General features: G+C 37.5%; 1 protein-coding gene across 3 annotated transcripts in view; it reads left to right on the top strand.

The window, feature by feature from the left end:
- Positions 1 to 280: 280 nt before the first annotated feature.
- TM2D1 (TM2 domain containing 1) overlaps positions 281 to 17,140 on the top strand; it is a 47,941-nt gene continuing 31,081 nt past the window's right edge. For 2 of the 3 annotated variants that reach the window (XM_032839716.1, XM_032839714.1), the window contains exons 1-3: positions 281 to 458; positions 2,458 to 2,531; positions 14,097 to 14,205. In XM_032839716.1, coding sequence (XP_032695607.1) covers positions 292 to 458; positions 2,458 to 2,531; positions 14,097 to 14,205 — 350 coding nt within the window. In that variant the 5' untranslated portion in view covers positions 281 to 291. Of the gene's footprint in view, positions 459 to 2,457; positions 2,532 to 14,096; positions 14,206 to 16,767; positions 16,817 to 17,140 lie in introns of all 3 variants that reach the window. The other variant, XM_032839715.1, reaches the window with a different exon arrangement.

The following is a 17,140-nucleotide window of genomic DNA, read 5'->3' as shown; positions in this document are numbered from 1 at the left end:
AAAGCGCTTAACAAATCGCCGGGTGCCCCTGGCACATTTGTAGGAGGAAAAGTCACATCAGGGTTAGCTCGGGAGGAAGCAGTGGGTGCAGGGCCAATGATCCTCAAAGCGAGTCTTCTTGGGGAAGACAAATCACAGCACTCGCAGATAAACCCGAGGCCCCATAGGGGAAGAAACCCGCCTCCAAACGAGGCACGGTCCCTTTAAGAGGTTCGATCCCTCCGCCCTTCTCCCGTCCCCGCCTACGCAAAGGCGGAACCGGAAATTGTGGAGGACGCGCCTGTTCCCAGCATGGCGGCCACCTGGCCGTCTGGGCCAGCTACTCCGGAGGCCGTGGCCGCCCAGGTTCTGGGTGTCCTGTGGTTCGTGTCAGTCACCACGGGACCTTGGGGAGCTGCTGCGATCGCCGCCGCTGGTGGCGAGGAGACGCTTAAGTGCGAGGACCTCAAATTGGGACAATATCCTCTGTGAGGAGCCCCCCCCCCGCCTTGGGGGCGAGGTAGATTAGGGGTCGCAAGTGGGTCGCGGCCCTCAGCGCGGGTTGGCTTAAGGGATCGGTGACTTGTGGCTTTTAATGACGGATGGACTCGGGGGGTGAAAAGAGATGTGAGGGTGGGAAGAACAGCGGTCACCCTGTGTGATTTTCCTTGGAATTTTACTGATGGTTAGTGCCTCGTCTTCTAATTCCCTTATTTTTATTATTAATTAATTAATTACTGGTGGGCTTATTCAACAAACACCCAGATCCTGAAGTATGCCAGGCCCTGTTCTAGGCCCTAGTAATAGGAAAATTGATAGGCTCCACTGTAGAAGTTTGCTGACTTGGGGCCGGAGACAAATAAGTAGTTAATAACGATGTATCCCTTGTATATTGCCCAGTTATCATTAACTCTGTGCGTATTACCTTACATCATCCTCAAACTCCGTAAGATGCCAGACTGTCAGGGGGCAAACTACTTCTCCGTGTTGTAACTGTGGGCCAATTATCTGAACTCTGTTTTCTCTTGAGTAAAGGTTTGTTGTGAGAAATTAGTGCAAGTGAATCATAATAGAACAACAGAATATACAATTACCAACTGAAAGGTTTGTTGTGAGAAATTAGTGCAAGTGAATCATAATAGAACAATTCCTGGCACATAATAAGGACTATCTATGTTATTTATTCACAGATGAGGAAACTGAGGCTGAAGGGGTTAAGTGGAACAGTTCATTGTAATAGCTCTGCTGAAGGGAGGAGCCCTTATGAAATGGGAGTTACAGTCAAATTAGAATAGCTACTTTTGTACAAAATTAGATAATTTTATACAAATTACAGAGCAGAAAAATTAGTAACGGAAGCCAGAGATAGGAGAAAGACTAAGAGACAGAATTTTAAAATTAAGAAAATTCTCTCCTATAGTATTTTTATGTGAGTTAGGGAAAGGCAGCCATTATTAGATGGTTTACACAATAGCTCCAATTTGCTGAATAACATTATGCTTGGAATTTGAGAATCACTGACCTAGTAAGTTGAGTCTTTTTTGGTAAAAATGTGAGAGCGATTCTAAGAAATAATTGGATTGTATGAAGAATTGTACAGTTTGAACCCCAGAGAGATGTGGCTGAGCATTTGGTGATGAAGACTGGAGAATGTCTGCTACTCCTGGCCTGAAGATGAGGTTTCCAGTAGTGCTTAAAAAACCTTAAACAGGTATCAGATAAATAAGGCGAACACCTTATTTATCCCATTTTAGTGTCAATAAAATATTTAGGAAACAAAAGCCAACTGCAAGTGTTTTGAAATTAGAGGACAGTTATTATACCTGTTTTTCAAAACTTAAGATCCTCTTGGGGAGACTGAAGATTCACCTAAAAGGGCTATCTTCTCTGCAGTCTAATGGAAGGCACTCTAGGCTTGGAATCAGGAAACCTGATTTTACTCCCTATCACTTGTTACATGACTTTGGATAGGTCTCTCAAACTTTGAGCCTCAGTTTGTGCTTCTGTAATATGGGAATAATAGTATTTACTTCACAGGGTTATTTATTTGTACTATATGAAGTTAGGTATGTGACGATACTATGGGGCCCCATAAATTAGTTCAATCAAATGCTTGGAAATTGATTTTTTTTTTTAACCTGAAGCTTTCTTAAAATAATTTGGTAAAGATTTTAATTTCCAATTTTCCTTTATGCTCTATGCTTAAACCCTGACTGATGTTCTTTAAGGATGGCATCCTTGGCTAGAGCTTTTAATATGTATTAAGTTAATACACTTTTCCTGTAATAAATTACTGTTCAAGTAGTAGTTAGTGGTGCTGAAAGTATATTTGTGGTTGTTCTTGTTGCTTTGGACCAACCAACAGCTTTTTTTTTTTAACATGTGAATGTAAACATGAGTATGTAATACAAGATATTAAAGACAAGATGATAATGTTTTGTGTTGGAATGTGGTTCATATTTCCTTAACTTTTCTCAGATATATTTGTAAAGATCCAAAAATAAATGATGCTACACAAGAACCAGTTAACTGTACAAACTACACAGCTCATGGTAAGATTTCCAGAAACATGTTTTTAAAAACAATTTTTGAAACATTACTTCATAAATCAGTGTATGATCACTAAAAATAATAAATGTGTGCTTTTTCTTGAGTTAAAACATTACTCAGTTTCTAGAACGACAAATTGGACAACTTGCTAAGGGTTGTTAATATTTAAGAAGAGTGTTATTCTTAGTTTTGTGAATTGGGGAGTTTTGTATTTTCATTTTTTTTAAACCTTTGAAATCAGTTTATGTAGCTTATGCAGAGATGCTTCTTAACTTAATTTTTAATTACTCAAAAAGAATTTAAAATGGGACTGTTAGCGCCGTCAGGTCCGATGCAAAGTTATATCACCCATATTATACAGTCGTAAAATAAACTTAGGTACATCCTAAGTATGAAAACAATACAGTTAGGATTTTAAATATGCATCAGTATTTTCTTTTTCTTTCTTCTTCTTTTTTTTACTATTATAGAGATGTTTTGATAATAGATACCACTCTCAGTCTAATGATTTTGGGGCGCTTCCGTTATTCTAAATTATGTAGAAAGCCAGATAAAAACTAATGAATTGTTCATAATGAATGTGTTGGAAGGGAGGCAGACAGATGTATGTTGGAACTATTTAGCCTTTTTATTTGGCATGGTACATAATGATGCCAGTTACATGGTATTATTTTGAGAAAAGAGCACCTATTTTTTTTTTGAAGATTTTATTTATTTATTTGACAGAGATCACAAGTAGGCAGAGAGGCAGGCAGAGAGAGAGGGGGAAGCAGGCTCCCTGCTGAGTAGAGAGCCGATGCGGGGCTCGATCCCAGGACCCTGGGATCATGACCCGAGCCAAGGCAGAGGCTTAACCCACTGAGCCACCCAGGCGCCCCAGAAAAGAGCACCTATTGAATATATACTGATTGTTTTATGTATTAGGCAGAAAATAAAACAGTAACTGATATTTTCTTTTTAAATAAAATCTCTCAAACAGATTCATTATATAAATGAGATTGAAGTAATTGTTTTTTTATAGCAAAAAACTTTAATGTTTTTCAACATATTCAAATAATTGCTTGATTATGAATTCGTATATATTTTAAAAAGCAAATCTTTTATCTGTTTTACCTTTATATTTTGGCACACTACTAACCCAATTATAGTCAACAAAGATAATTGAAAATAAGTTGTGTTAAACTTTTATAATTAGCATTTAGCTACTATTCAGAAGTAGTAAGGTTTTACCATATAAACAGTAATAGGTTTTACATATATGTATATACATATATGATTTGTATAGCAGATATTGCTTAATATGTATACATTTGTTTAATTTAGATGTATTAAAGGAACTTTGTATTTGAGTTAATTTATAAGTATACTCTGATTTGTCTGTTTTGCAGTTCAGTCTTTTATGTTGTGCTTTTGGGACACAGATTACAGTTAACATATATAATGAAGACTCAATTCTCAGATACTCAACCATTTATATGAAAGATATTAGAAATCTGTGAATACTGTTTGTCTCAGGTATCTAACTAAATTAAGAAGCAGGCAGCTACCTATCTCAAAAAGCATTTTCTAGCCTGTAGGGTTCTTTGTAGGTATGAGGATTTTGAAGAGAATTATGCAATAAAAAGAATAGTTTTCTTCCCCAAAGAGCTTTGCCCTTCATTTAGGAGTCTCTTGTGTAAAATAAGTTTGAATCCACTCATGCAGTTATTAATAAGTTTATAAACATACAAAATCAAGTGATCAGACTAGTAGGAAGTAAAAGGACTTGGAGGTATTACGGTACTATCATGGCTTATCAGGTAAATACTCATAGTTGATGTGAGTGAAGAGCTACAGGACAAAAAAAGGAAGGTTTCCTATAAAAGGAAATGATATGATTATTCATTTGGAGAGAAGAAATCAAGTGCCGTATTGAATGTGGGAATATATGTAAAATGTAGATTAATAAATAAATTACTTTAAATCATTATCATGATTTTAAGAAGGAAATAAAGTTTCTGAGACAAAGATGAGTCACAGGGTGGCTGCATATGGATGTACAATTTGTACTTGACACCGGTATCTAGCTGAGAGCTGGGATAGATTCTGCCATCCCAGCCCAATGCTCATGAGACTGTGCCTGGCTATGGGAAGTTTTTCTTTTTTGCCTTTTTAAAACATACAAGGGCTAGTAGACTAGTCATGGTGAATCACTTCTAAGTCCTGATCAGAGAGGACATCTAAGTGACCTGTAAAACATGTTTCTTGTGTCCTAACATGGAACTGATTAAGAGGAGAAAAATATTAAGAGTTGTGAAAAGTGGGGCACCTGGGTGGCTCAGTGGGTTAAGTCTCTGCCTTCAGCTCAGGTCATGATCCCAGGGTCCTGGGATCAAGCCCTGCATTGGGCTCTCTGCTTGGCAGGGAGCCTGCTTTCCCCTCTCTCTCTGCCTGCCTCTCTGCCTACTTGTGATCTCTGTCTGTTAAATAAATAAATAAAATCTTAAAAAAAAAAAAAAGAGTTGTGAAAAGTGTGAGTTAAATGATCTTTCTCAGCCTCCAGCCAAGATTGTTCTTCCTCTGTTTTCTCACTGTGTATATGAAGGACTATTACAGAATCCTCAAACTCCGTTTAATTTTCTTTAACAGTACTTTTTGGTAGGGATGAATAAGAACAACGTTTTACAATAGGGTAATTTCAGGATAGAAGAATTGGGACCAAAGGCTAAGTAATTAAACTGTAACATTAAATTAATGTGATCTTAAAATGGTTCCCAAATTAGAGATATAGACTTCCAGTTATAGAATGAGTTAAGTCACAGGGATGTCAGGTACAGCATAGGGAAATCACTGGTATTGTAACAGAACAGATGGTATCTACATTTGTAAGCATAGCACAATGTATAGACTTGTCTAATCAGTATGTTGTACACCTGAAATTAATGTAACATTGTGTCAACTATATACTTCAATATAAAAAATAAAAACTTGGGGCACCTGGGTGGCTCAGTAGGTTGAAGCCTCTGCCTTCAGCTTGGGTCATGATCACCGGCCTGGGATCGAGCCCCACATGGTGCTCTCTGCTCAGTGGGGAGCCTGCTTCCTCCTCTCTCTCTTTCTGCTTCTCTGCTTATTTGTGATCTCTGTCTGTCAAATAAATAAATCTTTAAAATAAATAAAAAAATTAAAAATAAAAATAAATAAAAAATAAAAACTTAAGGACAGCCCATCACAAGTAGTCAGTGAGACCTTCCCAAATAAGGCAAATTCTTAAGGTATAACCAATCAAAAATAACTTCCTTGCTTTGCTTCCACTTCTCTATAGAAGTCTTCTAACTCCTACAGGTGAGGCAGAGGACTCTAACCACTTCCAGTTTGGCACAGCCCAATTCAAATTGATTTTTGCTCAAATACACTCTTATACAATTAAAAAGAAAAATAGATTCCATTTAGCCCAATGCCAACTAACAAGCATATTTATTTACTGAGATATTATTTATAATGAATAATTTGATAATTAAATTGAGTAAAATAACTGGATCAAGACTAATACCTTGGGGCGCCTGGGTGGCTCAGTGGGTTAAAGCCTCTGCCTTCGGCTCAGGTCATGATCCCAGGGTCCTGGGATCAAGCCCCGCATCAGACTCTCTGCTCAGTGGGGAGCCTGCTTCCTCCTCTCTCTCTGCCTACTTGTGATCTCTGTCTGTCAAATAAAATCTTTAAAAAAAAAAAGACTAATACCTTAATGAAAAGTATAAGGTATTTATTATGTATTAAGGAATTATTTACTTACTGTATTTATTGAGAAATTACATGGTAAGCTTCTACTAGGTGGTATAGATGATAAATGAAAGAAGACACAATCTCTACCCTCAAAGAGTCCTCTGTCTAGATTGTACAGACATACATAGGCAAGTGTTTTCCATTTTTTAATCAGTGAAATACAAAACTATTTAGACTACATCTCTAGAAAATTTTGCTCTGGTCCTTTGGCAGGTCTTTTTTATTTTGTCAAGTTTTTATTGAAATACATATATCTATATTTTTAAAGATTTACTTATTTATTTGACAGAGATCACAGGTAGGCAGAGAGGCAGGCAGAGAGAGAGAGGGGGAAGCAGGGCTCCCCGCTGAGCAGAGAGCCCGATGCAGGGCCTGATCCCAGGACTCTGAGATCACGACCTGAGCCGAAGGCAGAGAGGCTCAACCCACTGAGCCACCCAGGTACCCCGAAATATATTTATAGGAAAGTACACATAAGTGTAACTCAAATGATTTTTCTCAAGCTGAACACATTTGTGAATGTTTCCAAATCAAGAAATAACTTTATTAACATACTGAAAGCCCCATCATGCTCTCTTATACTCAGTATTCTGCCGTAATGAATAACCATTAGCCTAACTTCTAACAACATAAGTTATGCAAAGAGTGTGTTATTTTTAGATTTTTAATTTGGAAATAATGTCTTTTTTCTTTTTAAAATATTTTTATTTACTTTAAGAGAGAGTGTGAACACATGCACAAGCCCAGGGTGAGGGAGAAATGTGTGCAAAGGGAGAAAGAGAATCTCCGGCAGACTCCATGCCTAGCCTGCATCCTGACAGTGAGACTCCATCTCACAACCCTGAGATCATAACCTGAGCTGAAATCAAGAGTCAGATGTTTAACCTACTGAGCCACCTAGGCGCTCCTACTTGGAGATATTTTCAAGCTTACAAAAAAGTTGGAAGAATAAGAGTAGTACAAAGGGGAATGCCTGGATGACTCAGTTGGTTAAGCGTCGACCTTTGGCTCAGGTCATGATCCCAGAATTCTGGGATTGAGTCCTGCATCAGGCTCCTTGCTTAGCAGGGAGCCTGCTTCTCTGTCTGCCTGCTGCTCCTGCTAATTTTGCTCTCTCTCTGTCTGTCTTTTTCTGACAAGTGAATAAAGTCTTTAAAAAAAAAAAAAAGTACAGAGAACACCCATACATCTTTTGCCCAGATTCATCAGTTGTAAACACATTATTCTTGCTTAACATTGTGTGCTCACACATCCTCTCTCTCTCTCAATTTATATGTATTTTGCCCCATGTTTCTGTGTTTTCCATAACAACAGAGATATTGTGGTTGCTGTAAACTTTAGTAAATTTAATACTAATATATCTACTTTACCATCCATATTCTAATTTTATCAAATGACTAAGTAATGTTTTTATAGAATTTTTTTGCAATACAGGATCCTAAGATCAGGTTTTGACCCTTAAATCTGACAGATCAAGACTATAGTCCAGAGCCACGATGTTAACTGGAATAGGATCCCAAACGACTTACTCCTTAGGTCAGTCCTTTGATCGTTATGAAACGTCATTATTTCTGATAGCTTTTTTCCGTTTAAAAAATAATGCTACTTTTTATAATCGAGAAATACTTTGTACTTACTGGTTTAAACAGATGCCATCTAAATCAAAGACATTGGCCAGAGCAAAACTTTTTTATTTTTAAGGTTTTATTTATTTATTAGAGAGACAGCGAGAGAAGGAACACAAGCAGGGGAGTAGAAGAGGGAGAAGCAGGCTTCCTGCCAAGCAGGGAGCCTGATGCGGGGCTTGATCCCAGGACCCTGAGACCATCACCGGAGCTAAAGGCAGATGCTTAATGACTGAACCACCCAGGTGCCCCCAGGGCAAAACTTTTTTTTTGTAGGAAATCTGAGAATTGAGTAGTTTTCAGGTTGTAGCATGTTGCTTAATTTTGTCTACTAGTTAACATTTATTATAACTGGCTTTTTAGTATTATCATATTGATTTATTTTTGCTTGTTCCTGAAATCAGTGTAAGCATGGAATTATGGTATAATGGGAAGAGTATTGATTAAGAAATAATGAGTGTTAGCTTAGGATTTCCAGATCCTTAGCTACTTGTAAGGCTTTTATCAAGTCATCCTTTCTTAGACTCTAGGAAAAAAGGAGCGTATTACTAGTTTTGTTTACTTAATAGGATTTAAAAAAAATAAGGGTCAGTAAGACACCTGGCTGGCCCAGCCAGTAGAAAACACAGCTCTTAATCTCGGGATCATGAGTTCAAGCCCCATGTTGGGCATAGAGACTACTTTTTTAAAAAAAGGGGTCAAAAGAAATTATAAAGGATGTAAAAACAAACTCTAGAATTGTGGGCTTCTTTTGATTGATTAATTTCATTACACAAAATCTTCCCTTAGTATTACAGCCACTCCCAGTGTTATAATTCATTTCTCATGTCAGGTTCATTCTTAGTTTTCTCAGTATTGAAGTTCTCTAATTTGCTAGAGTAGAGAACCTAATACTTGTTGAATACTTTGTCTAACCAAATATTATGCTTTACATACCTTATGCTTTTACTACATACCCATACCATTGCAAGAGTAGTATCCACCTTTCACAGATGATAAAAACAAGATTCAGAGAGGTTTTGTAACTTGCCCAATGGAACAGACTTGTTAAGTTGACAGAGTTTAGATTTAAATTCAGATTTGTCCAGTTCTGAAGTCCTACTCCTTGGAGTTCACTGTCAATTCAAAGAAGTCTGATTAAATCAGTATTGCTCTTTCTCTTATTATTTCCTCACATAATCTCTGTGTGTCCTTGGAGCAGCAGCTTCTCCTTCCTCACTAAAGTATATCATTTTCATCCCTTGAAATAATTAGCTCATGCTTCTCTCAAACTTTAGAATCCTTATGGCAATATGGTTTCCTCTTCATTCTGGCACCTCTTTCCACTGTTTGTAGCTTTCCTGAGGTTCTGAGCCTGGAGCATTGAGCATTTTGCTCTCAAATGTCTCATGTCAAATATAAATAATTTCCTATTAAGAAATGATAAAATATCATTGAAAACTGTAATTTTCAAAATTTATGGTTCAAAGAATAGTGTCTAATTAAAAATAGAAAGGTATGATTTCTTAATATTTAATATTTTTATAAGGCCTTTTTACAACTCATCTATCAATGTTTGATTTTTTTGAATGTACAAGAAACTCATTTCAAAAAACCATGCATTTTTATTAGCAAGATGTATTGGACAATAACCCCAACTAGAATCATAATTATAGCATTTTGCATTGCAACTGTCTCTTTAAGATCTGATTTTAGATAGTCTGCAGGAAGATCTCACAGGGCTATAAGACAAGAAAGAGACAGCTTCAAACTGAGCAAGTAAGTGCAAGGTAGTACCTTTAGAGGAAGATTATCTAAAATTTTGTAATAAAGTTCTATTTTATGGTACAATTTGCCAATCCAGAACTTACTACTTTGAGGATTTAAAAAAATTAAAGATCTATGTTGAGAAAAAACTCGTGTTTATATTTACTACCGGTCACTTCTTTGTGGAGGTGGAATGGTCCTCAGCAAGGCAAAAAACTAACTTTTTAAACCAGACACCTCTTTGGTTTATGTGCCTGATGCCTAAACTCTTGTATACATACTCCTGGAGTATGTATAGAGCTTTTCAGGAGGTAAACAGGTGTCATTATTGAAGTAGTTCCCTAGGGCCATTATAAGTGTGTCACAACAGACATTGATGGTCTCAGTTCTGGAGGCTAGAAATCTGAAATCAAGGTGTTGGCAGGGCCATCCTCTCTCTCAGACTCTGGGTGGAATATATCCTCCCCTCTTCTGACCTGCTGCTGGTGGGCCACAATCCTTGGCATCCCTGCCTTTTAACTGCATTGGTCTGGTCTCTGCCTCTGTCCTCACATAGCATTCTGTCTGTCTTCAAGTCATCTTCTCCCTGTTATATATGCATGTGATTTCCCCTATTCATAAGGATAACAGTCTTATTGGAATAGGGCCCACCCTAATGATCTCATTTTAACTTGGTTAAACCTGCAAAGACCTTACTTCCAAATATGGTTATACTCGGAGGTATTGAAGATTAGCACTTAAACATATCTTTTAGAGGGAACATAATACAGCCCATAACAGGTGTCTTTAAAGGAGCTGATTTCCAGATCCTCAGATATTATGTTTACTTATCCTAAAATTGATGTAAATTTTCTGAATTTTGCTTTTTTTATTTTTTAAATATTTTTAAAAGATTTCATTTATTTATTTGTCAGAGAGAGAGAGTGCGCATAAGCAGAGAGAACAGCAGGCAGAGGGAGAAGCAAGCTCCCCACTGATCAAGGAGCTGGATGTGATCTCAGGACCCTGGGATCATGACCCGAGCCTAATGAAGGCAGACACTTTGGCAGATGCTTAACCGACTGAGCCACCCAGGCATCCCCCACCCCCCACTTTTTTTTTTTTTAAATGTTTATTTATTTATTTGTCAGAGAGAGAGAAAACAAGAGAGTGAGCACAAGCAGGGAGAAAAGCAGGCAGAGGCAGAAGCAGGTGCCCTGCTGGGTAAGGAGCCCAAAGTGGGACTCCATCCTAAGACCCTGGGATCATGACCGAACCAAAGGCAGATGCTTAACTGACTGAGCCATCCAGGCATCCCTGAATTTTACTTTTTTTTTTTTTTTTTTAATTAGAGAGGGAGGGAGCTAACGGGATAGGAGGGGTCAGGGGTAGAGGGAGTAAAGCTGACTCCCCAGTGAGCACAGAGCCCAATGCAGAGCTTGATCTCAAGATCCTAAAATCATGACCTGAGCCAAAATCAAGAGTGCTTAACTGACCGAACCACCTAGGTGCCCCCAAATTTCTCTGTTTTCAAGAGGAGCTCTTTCATATCTATTCTCTGTTGGATAACGGTGGCTATTGAATTGCTGTGGTGTTTAGATTCCATTGTAAAGCATGCTATAACGTTTAAATTTAATAGCAATATTTATAATATGCTGGAAATTATATTTTTTCCAACCATTTAAATCCACGATGAAAAACTTTAGGTATCAACTTCAGTGTGTAAGGGAGTTCAGAGTTGTAAAAGATTACTTTGGGGAGTGTGCGAGCAAAACTTTTTAAAGACCGCTGGTCTAGAGTGAGGTTTCTCGACTTTGGGATGATTGATGTTTGGACTAGGTAATTCTTAGTTGTGAGGAGGCTGTTGTATACATGGTAGGGTATTTAGGAGCGTCCCTGGCCTCTACCCTAGGTGGCAGTAGCAACTCCCCAGTGGTAACAACCAAAAATGTCTCCAGATACTGCCAAATGTCCCCTGTGGGGCAAAATTGTCCTTGGCCATTGGAATGGAGCATATTGATCTTCTTTCAGTCAAATACAAGGAATATGAGCATTTCAGATATTGGCTAATCTCGATTTTGAGTTATCTACTATATAGTGCTAGACATGACCTAAGAAGGCAGAATTTCAAGAGATATCACCTAATGGTTGTGATAATAATTTATTCACAAAAATCAGTACATTTTTTCCCAGTATGAAGGCAGGTGTCCAAACAGCTACATATGAGTTGTCTGTTAACTTTGCCCTATCTCGGTAGACTGTAAATTCTTGCTTACTTCTGGAGTCAAGAAATGATTGTGGAAAACCTCTGTGTTTTGCAAACATTCTTATTGAGGATTTTCTCGTGTTTCCCTTGGGTCATGAACCAAACCAAGTTCCCGAAGTAGCTCAGAGGTGAATTAGAATGCTGTCTTTCAATTATACCACAAAAGCTCTGTAAAGCTTTCTGTCTTAGTAGGAAGTTCTGGTCTAGGTTTGTGGCTCAATTACAATGTCTTCTTACTTGTTTCCTAGTACAGTTGACCCTAATGACCCTGGGGCAATAGAAGGTCTGTGTGTAACTTGTGATTTCCCTAAAACTTAACTGCTGATAGCCTTGTTGGCCAGAAGCTTTATCGAAGACAGTCAATGAGTATACGTTTTGTATGTTGTATGTATTATATACTGTATTCTTACATAAAGTAAGCTAGAACAAAGAATGTTATTAAGAAAATTATAAGGAAAATATAGTTATAGTACTATGTTGTATTCGTTGAGGAAAACCCACATGTAAGTATACATATGCAGTTCAAACCAGTGCTGTTCAAGAGTCAACTATATTATTTCCTCACTTTTTGTCGGCCCTTCATTTTATTACTTTTTTGCTTGTTTAAGTGGTTCTCAGTTATACTGAATCTGTGTCTTTTAGTGTAAGCACCTGGTTTTGGACATGTAAGTGTATTAAATAAATTAAGTTTATAGGTAATGTAGTTTGAACTTTTTTAACCCAACAAAAGTGTGTAAAGTAATTTTACATTTTTTTCCAACATTGTTTTCTCTGTGTACTACCCTGGCCTATAAAAGGACAATGATTTGTTGGAAATCATAAGATAATTACAAAGAAGACAGAAAATGAATGCCATTTTCCTTTCATGATAAAACTCTAGGGCTTCTGTGGTTTTTTAAGACTATGATACAAGGTTGTGTTTTCATTTTCTCAAATTAAAAAAAAAAATCCTGTAATTATTGATACTAAACATAGAGATAAGCAGTCTGAAATTAGCCTAAAAGCATTAGTACCTTTTAATCAGAAATGGTGAAGGAGGAAAAGGCAGTAACATTTACTGAATAACTGCTGTATGCTGTGCCTTGTACTAGGTACTTTGTATCATATTTAATCTCCACAATGGTACTAGGAAGTAGAAGATTTTAGTGCTGTTTTTATCTACAAGGAATCCAAGGTCCTGAAAGAGGCAATGCACATAGGTCATTCTCATTCCAAAGTTCTTGCTCTTTATACAGTGAAGCTATAAAGCCTTCAGGATAACTCCTGCCTAGCACACAGTAAGCTCTGTATTTCTCTTAATATGTCATCTGGAGTAGGAGTAAAGATCGAAAATGCTAAATGCTAAAATGGTATGCTACATCAATTCCGAGAGGGAATAGAGAAATACATTTAGAATAAGTAATCTGGGTGTGTGTGGGGGGGTGCACCTCGCTTGCTCAGTCAGTAGAGCATGTGACTCTTAATCTTGGGGTGGTGTATTCAAACCCCATGTTGGGCATAGAGATCATTTAATAAACAAATAAAATGAACAAACAATTTTTAAAAGAAGATTTTATCTATTTATTTAACAGAGAGAGACAAAGTGAGAGAGGGAACACAGGCAGGGGGAGGGGGAGAAGTAGGCTTCCTGCTGAGCAGGGAGTCTGATGCGGGCCTTGATTCCAGAACCCTGGGATCATGACCTGAGCTGAAGGCAGACGCTTGATGACTGAGCCACCCAGGCACCCCAAAAAACAAATAATAGAAAAATATATTTAAGGTAGATGAAAAGAATCTTAGTTTATAGTAACTGTCTTCTGCAAGAATTAATATAAACTGAAAATACAAAATCAGATCATGTTAAATTTAATAAAATATCCTATGAGTTAGACAAAAATTTGAGAAGTTGTCTTTACCCTAGAGATGAAGTAAAGGGCAGTAATACTGGGCAGAGGCGGGAGATTGAAATAGAAGGGTCATGCATCAAATCCAATGTGACAATTCTTACATTTTTGTGTTGAGACCACTATATCGTATTATCCTTTATTTAGATATTCTTATCTAAAGTCTCGTGTCAGATGTTATATTGGGAGGTGGTGTGTTAAAATTTTGTATTTTATTCTGCTTTCTGCTAGTCTTAAACATGATTACATACCTTTTCTGTGGAAAAAAACAGTAGTTTCTTGCTTTCCCCCCAACCCCGTCTTTAGTTCCTTGTTTTCCAGCACCCAACATAACTTGTAAGGATTTTGGTGGCAATGAAACACATTTTACTGGAAATGAAGTTGGTTTTCTGAAGCCTGTATCTTGCCGAAATGTGTAAGTCCATTACTGAAGCTAAATTTTCAGGTTACTTGCCTATGTTATATCTTGACTGCATGGAGTAAAGAGATAAAAAGTTAATTTATAGGGAAAATCCTGCACTGATATAATTTATCTTTTTTGCCTTTCTTAGAAGACCTCTATTTTAACTGTGCATATTGTTAATATAATTGCAGTTTACCACCAAGTAAAGCATAGTAGTTCACTCTGTGGGATTAATAAAGACTGTGAGTAGCCTTATGCCATGTTAATTCAGTCAGTTTATGCCATCAAATGAGTTATGAAAACTTCTGTTTTAAAATTTGGGGGATTTCTACAGTGCAAAAAAGGGATCATGTACTTCTAGTATTAAAAGAATGTTGGGGTAGCTATGTGGCTCAATTGGTTAAGCCTCTGACTCCTGGTTTTGGCTCAGGTTATGATCTTAGGGTGGTGAGGTCCATCTCTGTGCTCAGTGCAGAGTCTGCTTGAGATTTTCTGTCTCCCTCTCTCTCTCTCTCTCTCAAATAAATAAATCTTAAAAAAAATAAAAGAATGTTAATTATTAATCATTTGCATATTAAGGGCATTTTGAAATTTGGTTTCATTCTTTGTAATAGATATGGATGATGAATGGTTAAACAGAATTCAAAAATTTCTTTGGGACATTAAGACAAGTGGCTTTATTTTGTTAAGAGTGTTCTTTGTTTAAAGGACTTTTAAGTTTGAGTTTTATTTTTGCTGTAGTAAAGCTAACATCTTATTCTTATATTTCTGCCTTGTATTAAAAACATGATTTAGTTTTATGCATTCTTATTAATTGGTGGCACTATACTTTTATCTTTTAACTGACATTGTTACATTTTATTTGATTGCACCTGTTTGCAGTTGTATTAAGAAATAACCACTATTAGGCCCTTCCTTCCTTCCTAACTATTTGGCTATTTCTTTTTTTTTTTTTTAAAGATTTTATTTATTTATTTGACAGAGATCACAAGTACGCAGAGAAGCAGGCAGAGAGAAAGGAGGAAGCAGACTCCCCACGGAGCAGAGAGCCCGATGTGGGGCTCGATCCCAGAACCCTGGGATCATGACCTGAGCCGAAGGCAGAGGCTTTAACCCACTGAGCCACCCATGCGCCCCTATTTGGCTATTTCTTCCAGTTCTTTTAGAATTCCTAGAAATTACTAGTGGAGTCTTATTTTTCTTTTGACCCTCCTTCACTGAGTTAATGAGGAGCTTTAGATTTTATCTTGCTGTGTAATCCTAACCCAATCACTTAAGCTTTTTGGGTTCCAAAATTTCTCATTAGTAAAGTAAAAATTGCTAAAAGGAGTTACCTCCCTATTACTTATATATGGTTTAGCCAAGTTTTGAATTTATCGATTCATATTTCTTTTTTTTTTTTAAGATTTTATTTATTTATTTGTCAGAGAGAGAGAGAGAGAGACTGTGCACAAGCAGGCAGAGCAGCAGGCAGAGGGAGAAGCAGGCTCCCCACTGAGCCAGGAACCCAATGTGGGACTCCATCTCAGGACCCTGGGATCATGACCTGAGCCGAAGGCAGACGCTTAATTGACCGAGCCACTCAGGCATCCCTGGATTACTATTTCTACCATAAAAATTCCAAATGATAACCAATTTATTAAGTTGATCTAGGACATCATAGGTTACAATACAACAACTTAGAAAATCAATCATCTGTTGAGAATAACTAACCACTCAGGTTGGACTTAACAGGCTTATATTACATGTAATGGTAACACCATAATGGCCTGTTACTCAATTTCTAAGTTAATTCTGATTCTTCTTTTGGTGTCTCTGGGTAGATTAGGCTCAGTGCCACTGAGCTATACTAATCATGCTCACAAGACACTGATGTCAGTTACGAGAAGAAACATAATTATCAGGGAAACCTGATACTTGCAAGTATACTGGCCAATTTATACCCCTCCTGTAGTAAAACGTACAGTTCCAAAATAGAATTTGCTTAATGACCATTGAATCAGAACAAGGGGAGCTAAATTAGTGGGTAATTTTAATGATAAGTCACAAAATTCAGATCACCCCATAAATCATTTTCTTATATCAGAATATTCAGTACATGCCTACCAAAGAGCCAGCTGCTGGTCGGCTACTGAATAGTCACTGACAAATTCTTATTCATTGAATGTTCCTTTCCCAGTTCACATATTTTCCTTCTCCTATTAGCATATTCTTTTTCAAACTGTATATAATATTGATACTTGATGAAAACTCCCGTCTTAATATTGCAGATACAGTCATTCTATAATGTATTCTCCAGCAACTGAAGTCTGGTAACCATGTCTGATTGATCACCAAGCCACACACCTATTTATACTGGCCAACTGTTTTAGTTGGAGCAGACTAACTGCTGTAACAGATGTCTTTAGAATGTCAGTGGCTTAACACAGTAAAAGTTATTTCCTCCTCACATCATAGTCCGGTTGGTGTTGGCGTGGAGGGCTGGGTGAGGTAAGGGGAGTGATTGTTGCTCCATGCAGTCATGCAAGAGCCTTGCTCCTTTCATCCTGTGGCTTTGCTTCCTCTCATCCTCAGAGTCCTTTCCATTCAGCCAGCAGATGGGAAAGAGGAAAAGGAACCCCGGGTAGGTGTGTTTTATGGACCAGATCTAGAAATGGCATGCATCGCTTCTGTCCTCATTACGTTGGGCAAAACTCAGTTATGGCTACACATAACTGCAAGATGGGCTAGAGTATGTAACTTCACAGTACATCCGTGAGAAAAAGAGCAGTGGTTCAGTGAGCAATTAGACAGTCTCTGCTACGCCACCCGTTTTCAGGTTATTCTTTAGGGTGATCTAATATATAGATAATTGTGTTTCTAATTTCATTCCCCTTTCCAGCCACGCTTTTTGAAAGGCTTGTTCCTATAATACTTACCTTTTATGAATTTTTCTGTCTGATAGAGT

Source organism: Lontra canadensis, unplaced genomic scaffold (genome assembly GCF_010015895.1).
Source record: "Lontra canadensis isolate GAN:19392208 unplaced genomic scaffold, GSC_riverotter_1.0 scaffold109, whole genome shotgun sequence".
Classification (NCBI taxonomy): domain Eukaryota; kingdom Metazoa; phylum Chordata; class Mammalia; order Carnivora; family Mustelidae; genus Lontra; species Lontra canadensis.
The sequence above is the reverse complement of the archived record's forward strand: the minus strand, read 5'-3'. Positions and strand labels throughout refer to the sequence as shown.